The 16599-nt window shown below is 37.7% G+C and overlaps 2 protein-coding genes across 4 annotated transcripts; both read right to left on the reverse strand.

Annotated features, from left to right (window-relative positions):
- Positions 1–102: 102 nt before the first annotated feature.
- On the reverse strand, positions 103–3844 carry LOC140014374 (G-type lectin S-receptor-like serine/threonine-protein kinase At1g11300). Of its 3 annotated transcripts, none has more exons than XM_072065175.1 (8): positions 2395–3844; positions 2076–2183; positions 1805–2001; positions 1515–1725; positions 1146–1383; positions 870–1020; positions 429–775; positions 103–242 (listed from the first exon to the last, which is right to left on the reverse strand). In XM_072065175.1, the coding sequence occupies exons 1-7, from the start codon at positions 3761–3763 to the stop codon at positions 473–475; spliced, it is 2577 nt and encodes an 858-aa protein (XP_071921276.1). In that variant the 5' UTR covers positions 3764–3844; the 3' UTR covers positions 103–242; positions 429–472. The 3 variants fall into 3 exon arrangements, with proteins under 3 accessions (XP_071921276.1, XP_071921277.1, XP_071921275.1); XM_072065176.1 differs by having other exon boundaries at positions 120–253; XM_072065174.1 differs by having other exon boundaries at positions 120–775.
- A 2906-nt stretch (positions 3845–6750) lies between these two features.
- Positions 6751–15649, reverse strand: LOC113707889 (G-type lectin S-receptor-like serine/threonine-protein kinase At1g11300). Its single transcript, XM_027230280.2, has 7 exons — positions 14131–15649; positions 13821–13928; positions 13518–13714; positions 13225–13435; positions 7567–7804; positions 7289–7439; positions 6751–7193 (listed from the first exon to the last, which is right to left on the reverse strand). The coding sequence occupies exons 1-7, from the start codon at positions 15407–15409 to the stop codon at positions 6900–6902; spliced, it is 2478 nt and encodes an 825-aa protein (XP_027086081.1). The 5' UTR covers positions 15410–15649; the 3' UTR covers positions 6751–6899.
- Positions 15650–16599: the final 950 nt, after the last annotated feature.

The following is a 16599-nucleotide window of genomic DNA, read 5'->3' on the forward strand; positions in this document are numbered from 1 at the left end:
GCACAAAAGGAGAAATACTGGGCAATGAATTTGTCAGTGCTGTCATTTCGGGGACCCAATGAGAGAAAATTGTGTCTGTGATTCAAGAAACTGCAGAAACTTTGCACTCCATTTCTTCTTCCTCTTACTTGTGTCTCGTTGATATTTCTAGGAAATTCCTGACTCACTAGATTAGTCATTAGCGGCAGCTATTGTAACAAATAAGCAAATGCATCCCTCGTTTGAAAGCCCCCATTTTGAGCCTGTGCTGCAACTGATATGATAAATATCTTGAAGCCATTGAAAAAAGTTATCAAGTACTTTCACAAAGGAAAACGTGCTAAAAGATTGGCCACCATAGTTCTTCTAAAGCATTCCAGACTTGCATAATTACCAACAGATGTTACAGAAAAATTTTGGAAGTGATGCATGCTAATAGGATTACTTACTTGTAGCAACCTTAGATATAATACTGCTCAATTGTTTACAACTTCTATCTGCCTTGAATAATTGTTAAACTGACATCATTAACAGAATGTCCACTTTGTTGCGAACCTTCACTTTCCGTTGAACCCAATCTTGCAGTATAAGCTGGTAATTTAGGAGGAGGCAGCTCTGCAATTTCACTGTTCAGCATTGAAAGAACATTAGACACATTTGGCCTATCATTGGCAGATTCCTGCACACATAGTAGTCCCACGTGCACATATCTCAAGATCTCCATTTCAACCCGTGGATCAGATAATGCTGGATCTACTAATTTTACGGCTTCGTTTTCATTCCATAGTTTCCAGGCCTGAAATGTTGAAAACATGACAAAATGTGGATTTAGCGAGTAGCTAAACGATCGAAATGAAGTTCTTATTGGCCATAATCGGCAGAAAACTTACATATCCTATCAGACTCAGATCATTCTCGTCATCATGGGAGCTAGTATTTTTCTTTCCACTTACAATCTCTAATAACAATACCCCGAAGCTGTATGCATCTGATTTCTCCGAAAACTTACCCTTCATCGCATATTCAGGGGCCATGTAGCCACTGCATCATCATATTATTCAGGCATGAAGATTTAGTTTTGTAGTTTTGTTAATTAATGTTGGTAAGAAGAGAGTTGGAATTTATCATGATTGAACAGAAGGTAATTTAAGAAGGTATGTACTCACTATGTCCCTACAACTCTATTTGTGTTGGCTTGATCCTGGTTGCCTCCAAAAATTCTTGCTAAGCCAAAATCTGATATTTTTGGATTGAGCTCTTCGTCTAGGAGGATGTTGCTTGGTTTCAGATCCCTATGAATAATTTTCAATCTTGAGTCTCTGTGAAGGTAAAGGAGGCCTCTGCCAATCCCTTCAATGATTAATTTGCGTCTGTTCCAATAAAGTAAATCTCGTTTTTGTAAATCTGAAACGATAATGGAGTAGACGGTTAGTACAGTTCATTAAAGTAGGTGCTCTAATGTGCTAGCAATCAGAAGTCTATGGAACTGCAACATCTCTAAGGAAAACAGGATTAATCATCTTTCATCTACTAACCAAATAGATAGGCATCCAAGCTTTTGTTTGGCATGTATTCATATATTAACATTTTTTCTTCTCTTTCGACACAGCACCCCAGGAGTCTAACAAGATTACGGTGTTGCAACTTGGAAATGAGCTCAACCTCATTCATAAACTCTTTGATCCCTTGATTCGAAGAATTTGAAAGCCTTTTCACCGCAATTTTCTGGCCGCTTAAAAGTATCCCCTGCAAATAAGTTGAACAAGATTAGTAAATCGTTCATGGATTCCTTCAATCCATTTAATTCTTGAGTTGCAGAAAACACCTTGAACACTGGACCAAAGCCACCTGTGCCTAGCTTATTCTTCAGATGAAATGTATCTGTTGCAATAGCCAGTGTCTCATAACTGTACAACGGCAGCTCTTCGAGCTTTGGTTGTTCTGGCTTGTCACTCAGAATGCTTTCCTTTTTAGACGCTTCCCACTCTTCAAATAATGGCAATTCAGCATTTTGCTTATTCCCTGATTACGAGCCAAAATGTAAGTAGATGTGTAGTAAGTGATGACCGTACTCTTCTGCAAATTTAGCATGTTACCTCTGTGCCTTGTCAACCACTTCCTTAAACAGAATGCCGATATGGCCAAGAATAAAAGTCCCAAAACTACTGTGCCTGCAATGATGGCTTTCATGTTCTTCCGGAAACCTGCGTTCAGGTGTTGAAGCTGGTTAAGAAAATTTAGAGCAAAAGAACTGGAAGTAATCATTCAATTTGATTTCTTTTCGGTTGAAAGGTAATCATTAGGAAAATGGGTTGAGGAGATTTTACAAATAGCAGCGTAAATTCTATTTCTATCAGGTTTGAATCTAAGAACACGGGTATGCAACAGCAACAATAGCATAGCACAATGTATTACCGAGTTCCGTATGGGCCACCCTTATGTGAAGGTCTGCCCCATTAAAAGAGAACTGTTGTATGTCAATTAGGCTGCTGCTCCAGTACATACATCCAATCCCTGTACTATAGGCATATGCTATGCAGGAGCAATTGTTCAAGCACTGATTACCACAGTCTTGCTCTGTAGCTGACCTGAGGAGCTCCATTAAATGAGCAAAATCTGGAATTTTTATGTTTGCAAGCTTCAAAAATCCGTCTGGTTTGCCCACTTGACCAGCAGAGATGTTTCTGTCGCACAGCAGCAATGCCTTTCTGGAGCAGCCACCAGTCCAGTTTCCCTTGTCCCATTCCTCCTTGTTTTTTGGTTCAAAACCTTGCAGACATGTACAAATTGGCGAATGCTGAGGATTGCAACTTCCGAAAGGGCCACATTTGCCATAAACATCACATTCACTCTCTAGACTTGTCCACGTAACCTTGGAGTGTCCATCTCCATAATACGAAACCTTCTCAACTAGAACCCCTGAAGAATTCAATACATAGTATAACAAAGCAAGATCATTGATGAAGGAGTGTGTAAAATATTCAGATCCATTAGGGTTTGTCACCAGATCAAATCGATTCTGGTATGCAGAACTCATTTCAGGAATTCCAATAAACACGTTTCCATTCCATGGGCCACTCCGCCAGTAAGGTTTACTATGATTCCAGATGAAAAACTCTGGGATTCGAAGAGGGTCAACGCCAAAAGAGAAGTTTCCAACTGAGGGATCAGAGGGACTTCGCCATGAGGTCAGCCGGATCATGTTATTTTTGCTTATCACGCCTATTTTCATTGTCCTCACAAGAGTATCCGTAGGAGTCTGAAAACTTTCCCACAAAATTCTTCCATTTGAGTTGTCCCTCAAGACCAAGTTCCCAGTATCCAAAAGTTGTGCACTAGAATTTGCCGCAGAATTTGCTACGTTAGACGACCATAGTACGTTCTTCTGCCCATTCAAGATCACAGCATTACCATCTTCTGAAATTGTCAACATTCCTGCAGAATCCGTAATGGGGTCGTCTCTGTTAGCCACCCACACAACACTCTGTGCTGGAATATTGAGAATGATTCCAACATAGCGGTCGCTAGTATTTACAGGACTGAAGAACGCTAATTTAAAGTTTTGGCTTGCGGAAACTATAGTTGCAGGATCTCTCATTGGCTGGTTGATAGTTATGGTGTCTAGAGCAATGAAAACTTCTGACCAAAAACAAGCAAACAGGAAAAGGAGAGGGAGCAGGTTTTTGAGTCCCCTCATTTTGATGGCCAAGTGAAGAGAAATGTATATGGTTTTTAAAGAAACAATGCAAGAAATGCAGCTGCTGAGAGTATTGTGACTTTCCATGAACCTCGTTTGTTCCTCTTACTTGCTCACTTCCACTCAAGTTGCTCCAAGTCTGCGCTTTGTATCGGACTTGGGAAATCCTGTTAATCATCGAAAGCAGCAAAAAATGTAAAATACATGCACCAGTTGAGTCAATTAAGGATAGTAAATGGAACTGATAGGAATAAAAAAGTGTTTGAACTTTGTCATGATCCTCAAGCTACAGAGATATTTCACCTTACTTCTTTTCTTTATATCTCAAGTCTCAACCATCTACTTTGATTGGTCGTTCTTGGCGTCGCCGCTCGGCAGACCACCAACCGACGTATTTTAAATTCCAAATAATCAACGCGTGATTTAGAAAAAGAAAAGGGTCCAAATAGTTGAGGTTCCTCTTTGGGAATTGGGATAATTGGATTACTGTTTCTAGTGGCGATTGTATGATGTCTCTTCCTCCGGACTATTTGATCTATAAAAATGTAACTGAACCACTCTGAACTTTGTATTTTTGCCAAATTGCTAAGATTCTTCCAGCGAATACTTCTAACTTAGTTTAATTAATTTAGTCCTACCAAAATAAAAATAACTGATTTGCTGTTAATTAAGGTGGCAAATACAATTAAAAAAAAGAAAGTGGCAGATGAATGAAGAGCAATGTAACATGGCCAAGACAGAATGTAGTGGGTGTAAGGTTTAAGGGAAAGTGTATAGATGCATAATCTATATTTGTCTATCTATTACTATTCAAGTACTCATATCTATTATATGTTTATCTATACTAGTAATAGTTCACATGCAATTGTAATATCTTAAAATATATTATTTTTTAGATACTAAATTTTTTTATGAAATTTTGATCATCAACATCATAATATAATATTTTTATGTTATTTATTTTTTTAAACTAGTTACTTTTAAAAATTTTATTAAATGAAAAGAGACAGAAAACATTTCAATATAGTTGACATATCCCTTAAGATCGAATTTGAAATCATGAACCAAACACTTTTTGATTTATAGCTTGAACTCTAACATATCAAATATTGATAATATCATGCTTTACCAAAATTATTGTATATTCATGACTCTATTGCATATAAACCACAATCATCACAATTTTTTTATACACGAAGAATATAATTAAGTTAGAAAAATAAACATAAATGTAATTTGAATTCTTTGTATTATGTTAATTCTATTTTTGTCAATAATGGAGTATAAATGATCCATCACGTAATATTTTTTTAGCTTGTACAGTATAACAATTGAAATTTTATAGATAGAGATAGTTGGAGTTTTTCTATTTTCCTTTTCTTTTATTCATGTTTTTAGCACAATCCAATGCGAAGCAATAGCAACAAGTCTACTTTTTTTTATATGAGCACAATATTTTTGGTTTTAATATTAGTTTTTTTATGATCATGAAATTGGAATGAGAATTGTGGCTAATTAATAATTTTAATATTAATTTTTTGTATATTGCAATGTTTTAGTTTTTAATTGCCAACTTTGAATCCATAACTGCTATCATTATTACCAATTATTGGAATGCATTAAATCTGTTTAATTACAACTATCACCATAAATGAAATTTACTTAATTTTAAAGCTTTTCATTTCGTAACCGCTTCCATTATTCACTAATATTACAATACAATAAATATATGTAATCATTAGAAAAATAAGGGTATTTTGGATATCAGCAAAAACAATTTGGATATCATTATTATCAATTATTGGAATGCATTAAATCTGTTTAATTACAACTATCGCCATAAATGAAATTTACTTAATTTTAAAGCTTTTCATTTCGTAACCGCTTCCATTATTCACTAATATTGCAATACAATAAATATATGTAATCATTAGAAAAATAAGGGTATTTTGGATATCACCAAAAACAATTTGGATATCATTTTCATTTTATCATTCTTCATTTTATATTTACTCTTATTATAATTCTTATTTTATCATTGGAGATGGTTTCTGACTTGATGGATGGATTTGGTTTGTTCAAACCAATACAAATGAAGTATTACTGTATTATTGTCAATAACAATGCTTGTCTTCCCTTGGATATAAGTGATTTGGATGTTGTCTTTGGTATTATTTGAATTGTATTCTAACTTTTTAATTCATTTGCTATTTACTTTATGTCATTTTATAAATAGTTTTCAATCTTATTTTAGTTTTTCTTGTTTTGATCGGTTGATATTAATGATAATAGTGGTTTGTATGGTGCTATTTTAGATTTCTTTTTTTTAGTTTAATATTGCTATTTCAGTTATAAAGGTGTCATCATTTTTTGTATATTGAAATTTTATTGGGTGCAACATGAAAAATTCTTCCTATTGGTAAAAGTGCATAATTGTAAAATTTACTCGTGATATTTGTGTGAAGATATACAGATGAATAAAGGTTTTTTCTTGTCATTGTATGTTTCTCCATTTTCTAGAGAATATCTATTTTTTGAAATTGATTTTTTTTAACAATCTCAACTAATGACTAATGCGAAATTTTTCATGCTTCAATTAAGAAATTTTGATACGTATAATAATAGGAGATGGAGTCCAAGGGTAGGTAAATAGTTTTTAATGAGGAATTTTTAATTATAATTACCAATACAATTAAAATGTAATCAATTGGAGTGTTTTATTTTTTTTTAATTAGTGCCACTTAAAATGCAATAATTCTAATTAAAAGACATGAGGGTAATTTAAGAATAACAAAAACTAAAATAAAAAGTGCTTACACTTGCACTCCCTAATACCAACATTCATACTTTTTATATAGTAATGATAATGATTTATAGTCTGTATCTGCGTTTGAAAGCTTCCATTTTGAGACCCTGAAGCGACTGATGCAGTAGATATCCTGAAGCCATCCAAGAAGGTTCAAGTCTGGGTACTTGCACAATTCAAACGTGCTAAAAAATTGCAGCTATAGTCTCTGAAGAATTCCCCAACTTCCGCAGTTACCAAGTAATGTAACTGGAACGAAGTTGAAGTGTTGTATGGTAAAAATTTTCATTGCGTGACAATAGAAAATAGCTATGTATCCTCAGCTGAGTCATTCATTTACAACTTTTCTCTACGCAGTATTCATCAGAGAAAGATCAAGAAGAAAGCTAAAGGCTATGCATACAACAACAGAATGTGCTATCTTCCTTGGAGAGTTGTCAAACTGACATCATTAACAGAATGTTGTGAAGATTCACTTTCTGATAAACCCAATGTTGCAGTATAAGCTGGTAATTTAGGAGGAGGAAGTTCTGCAATTTCACTGTTCAACATTGAAAGAACATTAGACATGTTTGGCCTATCACTGGCAGATTCTTGCACACACAATATTCCCGCATGGACATATCTCAATACCTCCATTTCAATTCGTGGATCAGATAATAGTGGGTCTATCAATTTTATGGCTTGTTTTAAAGTCCACAGTTTCCAGGCCTGAAATGTTGAAAATACAACATGAAGTGGATTTAGCGATCAGCTAAGTAAAGTGGAAATGAAGTTTTATTGACCCTAATCATGTAGAAACTTACATATCCTATCAGACTCAGTTTGTTCTCCTCGTAATGGAAGCTGGTATTCTTCTTTCCACTTACGATCTCTAATAGCAATACTCCAAAGCTGTATACATCTGATTTCTCCGAAAACTGGCCACCCATCGCATATTCAGGAGCCATGTAGCCGCTGCAATGCATTATTTAGGCTTGAAAATTTAGTTCTGGAGTTACACCTTGTTAATTAAGGTTGGTAAGAAGAGAGTTTGAGTAACTCATGATAGAACAGAAAGCAATTGAAGAAATTATGTACTTACTATGTTCCTACAACTCTATTTGTGTTGGCTTGATCCTCCTTGCCTCCAAATATTCTTGCTAAGCCAAAATCTGATATCTTTGGATTTAGCTCCTCATCTAACAGGATGTTGCTTAGTTTCAAATCTCTGTGTATAATTTTCAATCTTGAATCTCTGTGAAGGTAAAGGAGACCTCTGCCAATCCCTTCAATGATGAATTTGCGTCTGTTCCAATCTAGTAAATTTCGTTTTTTTGAATCTGAACAGAATTAGATTAGAATGAAATAGAGAATTAGAAACTAGGTTCTTTGGGACAGTACTTCTACGCTTATCTGAAATGCTACATATGCTAGTATTCTGGAGTCCATGGAACCTAAATGGAAAGAGGTATATACTGTTGCGGAAGCCCTACCAAAGTTAAGGTATAACGAGTAAATTATTGTACCTAAAATTGCAAAATGGTAATTCCCAGGAAATATTTGGTGAGGCACACTGGCCTGCTTAAGTACCAATTTCCTAGACAGAATCACCTATATATGCACTTAATTGCACAATAACTCACTACAAATATACCTACAAATATAGCTACTAAATAGACAATAAAATAGAACACCAGAATTTAACGAGGTTCGGCTAATTTGCCTACGTCCTCGGACACTACCGACAATTTAATATTTCACTAGAAGAAATATTACAAAGAGAGAGAAGAAAGCAAGTTATTGGCTCTTGCTTGGTGTTCTTGAATTGGTTTGTTTGAGAGCTATTTATAGTTCTCAAACAACCTCTCAAATGTTAAACTTAACCGATGTGGGATTTAGAAACTTAGGCCAAAGAATTCAAAGTCCTCAATTTTGGCTTGAAAAAGTCATCAATTGAGGCTTGGCTTTGAATTCAACAAATCTCCACCTTGGCATAATTTCTAATCCCACCAAAAATACAAATTTTTTTCCCTCAAATTCGGTGGTGTCTTCAAATGCGTTGTCAAGCGCCAATCTTCAAGTTGTGCACAACATTTATCAAATTCAAACAATGTTGGAATTTGATAGTTGTCACAACCTTCGTAAGCATATCAGCAGGATTCTCCTTGGTTTGAATCTTTTGAAGTAGTATCGTACTATCTTCCAAAATCTTCCTCACAAAATGATACCGTACGTCGATATGCTTCGTCCTTGCATGATAAACTTGGTTCTTTGCTAAATGAATAGCACTCTGACTATCACAATGAACTTTGATAGACTTCTGTCCAATTCCCAATTCATCAAGCAATCCATGAAGCCAAATTGCTTCCTTAACAGCTTCCGTAACTGCCATATACTCCGCCTCTGTAGTAGACAAAGCAACTGTTGACTGTAAGGTAGACCTCCAACTGACTGGTGCCTTAGCAAGTGTAAAAACATACCCAGTCGTTGATCGACGTGTATCTTGATCTCCTGCGTAGTCGGAATCACAATATCCAACTACGCCTTGACCAATCTTCTCATCCCGCTCAAATACTAATCCAACATCTACGGTGTTCAAAATATACCGTAAAATCCATTTCACAGCTTGCCAATGCTCCTTGCCAGGATCATGCATGTACCTGCTCACAACTCCAACTGCTTGTGAAATGTCGGGCCTTGTACACACCATAGCATACATCAAGCTACCCACCGCATTTGCATACGGTACCTTTGCCATATATTCTCGTTCTGCATCATTCTTTGGAGATAACGATGCACTAAACTTGAAATGAGGAGCAAGTGGAGTACTAACAGGTTTAGTCTTTTCATTCATACCAAACCTCTTTAATACTTTACTAAGATACTCTTTCTGTGTCAAATAAAGCCTCCCCAATCTTCTATCTCTACTTATTTCCATGCCGAGAATTTTCTTGGCTTCGCCGAGATCCTTCATTTCAAACTCCCGACTCAAATGAGATTTCAATTTTTCAATCTCACCTTGATCCTTGGAAGCTATCAACATATCATCAACATAAAGAAGAAGATATATGTAGGATCCATCTCGTAGCTTGCGCAAATATACACAATCATCATATTTGCTTCTTGTGTACCTTTGCCCCATCATAAACTTGTCAAATCGCTTATACCACTGTCTTGGAGACTGCTTCAATCCATACAACGATTTGTCAAGCTTGCATACCATCTTTTCTTTACCAGCAACTTTGAATCCTTCTGGCTGAGTCATGTAGATTTCCTCTTCCAAGTCACCATGTAAAAAAGCAGTTTTTACATCTAATTGGACAAGTTCCAGATCCAATTGTGCTACCAAAGCCAATAAAATTCTGATGGAGGAATGTTTCACGACTGGAGAAAACACTTCGTTGTAATCAATTCCCTCCTTCTGAGCGTAGCCTTTAGCCACCAATCTTGCTTTGTAGCGAATACCAGACTTGTCAGGAAATCCTTCCTTCTTTGCATATACCCACTTGCATCCGATTGCCTTCTTTCTCTTTGGAAGACTGGTTAGCCTCCATGTTTGATTCTTATGAAGGGAATGTACTTCTTCATCCATTGCAATCCTCCACTTTTCTTTATCCGAACTTTGAGCTGCTTCATTGAAAGTGGCAGGAATATCAACATTTATGGTTGGGGATGCATAGGCCACTATATCAGCAAAACGAGCAGGTTTTCTGATTGTCCTCTTTGGCCTACTGGTTGCAATTGATTCATGTTGCTGTGAAAGTTCTTCAACTGGAACATTTTCTTCAGTTGATTCTTCTTCTACCATAGGAGTCCTTTCATCTACTCCGATATCCACTGTTGGTCTGATAATGCTTCTTTCAAACTCCATCTGCTTAGGAGTGCTCTCCACCTGTTGGGGAGTACTATCATTCTGCTGTACATCTACCTTTGTTAACATGGTAGATTCATCAAAGGTGACATCCCTACTGAAAACTATCTTTTTCGTTTCGGGACACCAAAGGCGATAACCTTTAATGCCTGTTGTGATCCCCATAAAGAGCGCCTTCTTCGCCCTTGGATCCAACTTTGATTCTTTAACATGATAATATGCAGTAGAACCAAACACAGGTAAGGAATCATAATCTGTAGCAGGTTTTCCCGACCATTTCTCTAATGGCGTTTTGCCACCAATAGTAGTTGATGGTAAGCGATTAACGAGGTGATTTGCATATGCTAAAGCCTCAGCCCAAAATTGTCTGCCCAACTCAGCATTGGACAACATACACCGAACTTTCTCCACCAATGTCCGGTTCATACGCTCTGCCACCCCGTTTTGCTGTGGTGTATCTCTGACTGTGAAGTGCCGAACAATGCCTTCATTTTCACAGACCTCCATGAACGGATCACTAGTGTATTCACCTCCGTTGTCTGTTCGAAGGCGTTTGATCTTTCTTTCTGTTTGAGTTTCCACCATCTTTTTCCACTTGATGAAAATTCCCAATACTTCACTTTTCGCCTTCATAGTATACACCCATACTCTTCGAGAGAAGTCATCGACAAAGGTAACAAAATAATTCTTGCCTCCCAAAGAAGTTGTTTTGGAAGGTCCCCACACATCAGAGTGCACATAATCCAAAATACCCTTGGTATCGTGAATTGCAGTGCCAAATTTTACCCTTGTCTGCTTTCCTTTGACACAATGCTCGCAAAAATCTAACTTGCAAACACTGGCTCCTTTTAATAGTCCTTGATTCATCAGAAGATTCAAAGATTTTTCTCCGGCATGCCCTAAGCGCATATGCCATAATCTGGTTACTTTCAATTCTCGATCATCACTGGAAGCCACGGCCGCTACTCCAACAACTGCATTACCTTGATAGTAATACAAGTTATTATTTTTTCGGATTCCTTTCACCAGCACCAATGCACCTGAAATGATTTTCATCACTCCATTATATGCCGACACCTTGTAGCCCATTGATTCTAGTACTCCCACAGAAATGAGGTTCTTTTTCAATTCTGGCACATATCGGACATCAGTTAGAATCTTAATTGATCCATCCTGATTCCTCAGCCGAATTGAACCAACCCCATTTGTTGCTAATGTGGTCTCATCTGCCGTGTAGACGACTCCACCTTCTTTTTCCTTGAAATCAAAGAACCATTCTCTATTGGACGTCATATGATGGCTACAACCTGAGTCCAATAGCCATGTACTAGAATGACCAGTAGGCATGACAGCTAATGAAAAATCTGAGTTTTGATCAATGCACTCAGATACATTTGAATCCGCAACAGCTTTTTCTATGTCAGGTCTACCCTTCAGTTTTGGACAGTCCTTCTTCCAGTGCCCTTTCTCTCTGCAAAAGGCACACTCATCTTTACTTAGTCTGGCTCTTGACTTGGATCTTCTTCTCGTCCCCTTTCTCTGGTTTTGTGAGCGTCCTCTAGTTACCAGAGCTTCTGCTGCTCCATCTCTGCTATTTTGCTTGTCTTTTCTTCTGAGCTCATAGCTGTACAGGGCAGAGCTAACTTCACTGAGGGACACCTCAGCTTTCCCATGGAGTAGAGTTGTTTCAAGATGCTCAAACTCCTCAGGAAGAGATCCCAACAACATGAGAGCCAAATCTTCGTCTTCAAATGTCACATCTAAATTCATCAGATTAGTGATTAACTGATTGAAATTAGTGATGTGATCACTTAGAGTTGTGCCAGGAACATAAGTGAAGCGAAATAAACGCTTCTTCATGTTGAGCCTGTTCTGACAATTTTTCTTCAAGAACTTCTCCTCCAATCCAGTCCATAATTTATTTGCAGAGGTTTCTTTTGAGAACACATATTTTTGTTCCCTTGAAAGACACGATCGAATTGTACCACACGCTAAACGATTTAGCGTCCTCCATTCCTTCTCTTCAATCTCTTCTGGTTTCTCTTTTTCGATGGCAATGTCTAGACCTTGATTAAAGAGCGCGTCTAGAATCTCACTTTGCCACATGCCGAAATGACCGGTACCATCAAATGTCTCCACATTTAATTTTGTATTCGTCATAACATTTCTCGCCATAATAGATAATGACGAGCTTGTTGATGCTTGCATTGTAGATGAAGATTTACTTTCGGCCATCTCTACTAATTATATTTAGTAGCTCCTAAATGTAGAGTAACAATAGCCCAAGAAATCTTTTCTGATGTGGAAGATCAGACCATGCTGCAACCACAGAGCATACTAAGAAACCTCGAGCTCTGATACCAATTGTTGCGGAAGCCCTACCAAAGTTAAGGTATAACGAGTAAATTATTGTACCTAAAATTGCAAAATGGTAATTCCCAGGAAATATTTGGTGAGGCACACTGGCCTGCTTAAGTACCAATTTTCTAGACAGAATCACCTATATATGCACTTAATTGCACAATAACTCACTACAAATATACCTACAAATATAGCTACTAAATAGACAATAAAATAGAACACCAGAATTTAACGAGGTTCGGCTAATTTGCCTACGTCCTCGGACACTACCGACAATTTAATATTTCACTAGAAGAAATATTACAAAGAGAGAGAAGAAAGCAAGTTATTGGCTCTTGCTTGGTGTTCTTGAATTGGTTTGTTTGAGAGCTATTTATAGTTCTCAAACAACCTCTCAAATGTTAAACTTAACCGATGTGGGATTTAGAAACTTAGGCCAAAGAATTCAAAGTCCTCAATTTTGGCTTGAAAAAGTCATCAATTGAGGCTTGGCTTTGAATTCAACATATACACCATTAACTTACTAACCAATTACGTAGGAATCCAGGCTTTTGTTTGGCATGTATTCATAGACTAACATTTTTTCCTCTCTTTGGACACAGCAGCCCAGGAGCCTAACAAGATTACGGTGTTGCAGCTTAGAAATGAGAACCACCTCATTCATAAATTCCTTGATCCCTTGATTCGAAGAGTTTGAAAGCCTTTTCACCGCAACTTGCTGGCCATTGAAAAGTTCCCCCTGCAGATTAATTGAACAAGATAAATAAATCATTCATGGATCCCTTCAAAAATCCATTTGATTCTTGAGTTGTATGAAATACCTTGAACACAGGACCAAAGCCACCTGTCCCCAGCTTATTCTTCGCATGAAAATTTTCGGTTGCATTAGCCAGTGTCTCGTAACTATATAATGGCAGCTCCTCAAGCTTTGATTGTTCTGAGTTGTCACTCACACCGGTTTCCATTCTGGACACTTCCCAGGCTTCAGACAATGTCAAATTGACGTTTTGCTTATTCCCTGATTATGAGCAAATATGTGAATAGATCTGCAGCAAGTAAAGACTCCCCTTTGACAATCTTAGCATGTTAGTAACGACTCCTCTTTGACAATTTTAGCATGTTACCTCTATGTCTAGTCAACCGCTTCCGCAAAAAATATGCTGATATGGCCAAGAACAAAGACCCCAATATTACTGTGCTTGCAATGACTGCTTTTATTCTGTTCGAAAAACCTGCACGCCAGGGAGTTGAAGCTGGTCAAGAGAATTTAGAGCACGGGAACAAAAAGTACTGGTTAGATTTGGTTTCTTTTCTGTCGAAACATTAGTCATTAAACAAATAGATTGAGAAGATTTCAAAAATCAAAGTGTAAATTCTATGAGGTTTGCATTTAAGAACACAGGTTTGCAACAGTAGTTAAGCATAGTGTGGTACCTGGTTTTGAATAGGCCACCTTTACGTGAAGATCTGCCCCATTGAAAGAGAATTGCTGTATGTCAATTAGGCTACTGTTCCAGTGCATACATCCAATACCCGTAGTATAGGCATAAGCGATGCAGGAGCAATTGTTCAAGCACTGGATACCGCATTCTTCTTCTGTCGCCCTGAGGAACAGCATTAAGTGAGAAAAATCGGGAACCTTTACGTTGTTAAGCGTCAAAAATACATCTGGTTTCCCGTCTTGGCCAGCAGAAATGTTTCTGTCGCATTGCAGCAATGCCTTTCTGGAGCAGCCGCTGGTATAGTTTCCCTCCTCCCATTCCTCCTTGTTTTTTGGTTCAAAACCTTGCAGACATGTGCAAATTGGCGAATGCTGAGGATTGCAACTCCCAAAAGGTCCACATTTGCCATAAACGTCACATTGACTCCCTAGACTTGTCCACGAAACATCGGAGTGTCCATCTCCATAAAGCCAAACCTTCTCCATGAAAACCCCTGAAGAATTCAACACATAGTAGTACAATTCCAAATTACTTGTGAAAGATTGGGTAAAATATTGGGATCCATTTTGATCTGTTACCAGATCAAATCGATTCTGGTATGCAGTACCCATTGCAGGAATTCCAATAAACACGTTACCATTCCACGGACCACTCCGCCAGTAAGGTTTGCTATGATTCCAGGTGAAAAACTCTGGGAGTCGAAGAGGGTCAACGCCAAAAGAGAAGTTTCCAACTGAGGGATCAGAAGGACTTCGCCACGAGGTCAGCCGGATCATGTTATTTTTGCTTATCACACCTATTTTCATTGTCCTCACAATAGTATCCGTAGGAGTCTGAAAACTTTCCCATAAAACTCTTCCGTTTGAGTTGTCCCTCAAGACCAAGTTCCCAGTATCCAGAAGTTGTGCGCTAGAATTTGCCACAGAATTTGATACATTAGATGACCATAATACTTCCTTCTGCCCGTTCAAGACCACAAGATCACCATCCCCTGATATTGCCAACGATCCTGCAGAATCCTTTATGGGATTGTCTCTATTAGCCACCCACACAACACTTTGTGCTGGAATGTTGATAGTGATTCCAACATACCGATTATTAGAATTTACGGGAGTGAAGAATCCTAATGTGAACGACTGGCCTGAGGAAACTATTGTTTCAGGATCTTTTATTGGGTGATCGATTGTTATAGTGTCCATAGCAATGCAATCTTCTAACCAGAAGCAAGCAAACAGGAAGAGTAGAGGCAACAAGTTTTTGAGTCCCCTCATTTTGATGGCGATATGAAGAGAATTATGTCTTCTACGATATAAGCAAATTACACAACTACCAAAGAGTATTGAGACCTTCCACGCACCTCACTCCTTCCTCGTACTTGCTTCTATAACCCAATCGCTCCGCGGCTGCGCTTTCGTTCTGAATTGAAAAAAAAAAAAGTGGCTAATGAATAAAAGCGACAAAGAAGAAGAGATGGACAAGTTTGAGCTAATTTTATACGCGTACAAATGGCAACACCTATAATATCTAATCTTAAGAGAAGAGAGATTCACCTACTCAAGGGATTAGAGGACAAGGTCCATCTTAACGCTTTAAAGAAAGTGCATAAATGTAAGAGAAGGTAATAATTATTTATATGTATACATAAACATGATAGATTGGATGAAATTTAGGTATGCTAACGTCTACCCCATTAGAAAAATCCTATTAAAAATTTTTTGAGGTAATTTACATATCTCCACTCTAAATGGAGTTGGTGGAACAAGTTGGTAGACGAGTTGGGCTGAATAAGGGCAGCAAAATAGTAGTATTAGTAGTACTTGGAACGTTTTCAAACTTGGGGGGGGGGTCATAATCCTCATTCTAGAGAGATTAGATCTTTCTTGCCTTTTATCGGTCCATTTTGGCGTTATTAGACGACAAACCTTCCAAGGGTTTCCATCAATAATATGAATACACGACGAAAAAGTTTGAGTTAGTAGAGATTCCTCTTCTTTCAAATGACTGGATGATGAGTTTCAGTAGCAATTGCATGGTTTTTTCTTCCTCTGGAGTTGGTTTAACAGTCAAATTGTGAATATCCTATTTAACTGCATTTACTTTTCCGCTCTATCTTTGTAGTCTCGCCACAAATTTCAGTAGAACGGGCGAGCTACTCTCGGGCTCAAGTCAAGTTGCTCGATTGAGTTACACCGGCCCCATGATGGACTATTTTTAGTTGAAGGCTTTCCGATAAGGGCCGGCGCAACCACGCTGAGCTATTTACAGCCCAAATGATCTTAAATGAGTTGTGCAGTCTTGATTTAGAAAGTACGACGGAATAAGCAATTGCACCCACCAAGTTTCTGATCCGCCACCAGGAAATATTAAATGGTTGACGGAATGAGCAACTGCACTTGTAGAGGAACAAAAAAGAAGCAAGATCAGAAATATTGCTGCCCAGGAAAAAAAAAAATCGCAAAGC

This window comes from Coffea arabica, chromosome 9c, assembly GCF_036785885.1.
Source record: "Coffea arabica cultivar ET-39 chromosome 9c, Coffea Arabica ET-39 HiFi, whole genome shotgun sequence".
NCBI classification, from domain to species: Eukaryota; Viridiplantae; Streptophyta; class Magnoliopsida; order Gentianales; family Rubiaceae; genus Coffea; species Coffea arabica.

Bases quoted from the DNA above. Each gene is read 5' to 3' on its own strand.
- LOC140014374 (XM_072065175.1), bottom strand. From the start codon at position 3,763: ATGGAAAGTCACAATACTCTCAGCAGCTGCATTTCTTGCATTGTTTCT. The intron at 1,384-1,514 runs GTTAGTAGATGA...TTATCGTTTCAG, and splicing joins CTTGGATGCCTATCTATTTG to ATTTACAAAAACGAGATTTA. The intron at 776-869 runs GTAAGTTTTCTG...TCAACATTTCAG, and splicing joins ATCTGAGTCTGATAGGATAT to GCCTGGAAACTATGGAATGA.
- LOC113707889 (XM_027230280.2), bottom strand. From the start codon at position 15,409: ATGAGGGGACTCAAAAACTTGTTGCCTCTACTCTTCCTGTTTGCTTGC. The intron at 13,715-13,820 runs GTAACATGCTAA...GCTCATAATCAG, and splicing joins GCGGTTGACTAGACATAGAG to GGAATAAGCAAAACGTCAAT. The intron at 7,440-7,566 runs GTAAGTACATAA...AATGCATTGCAG, and splicing joins AATAGAGTTGTAGGAACATA to CGGCTACATGGCTCCTGAAT.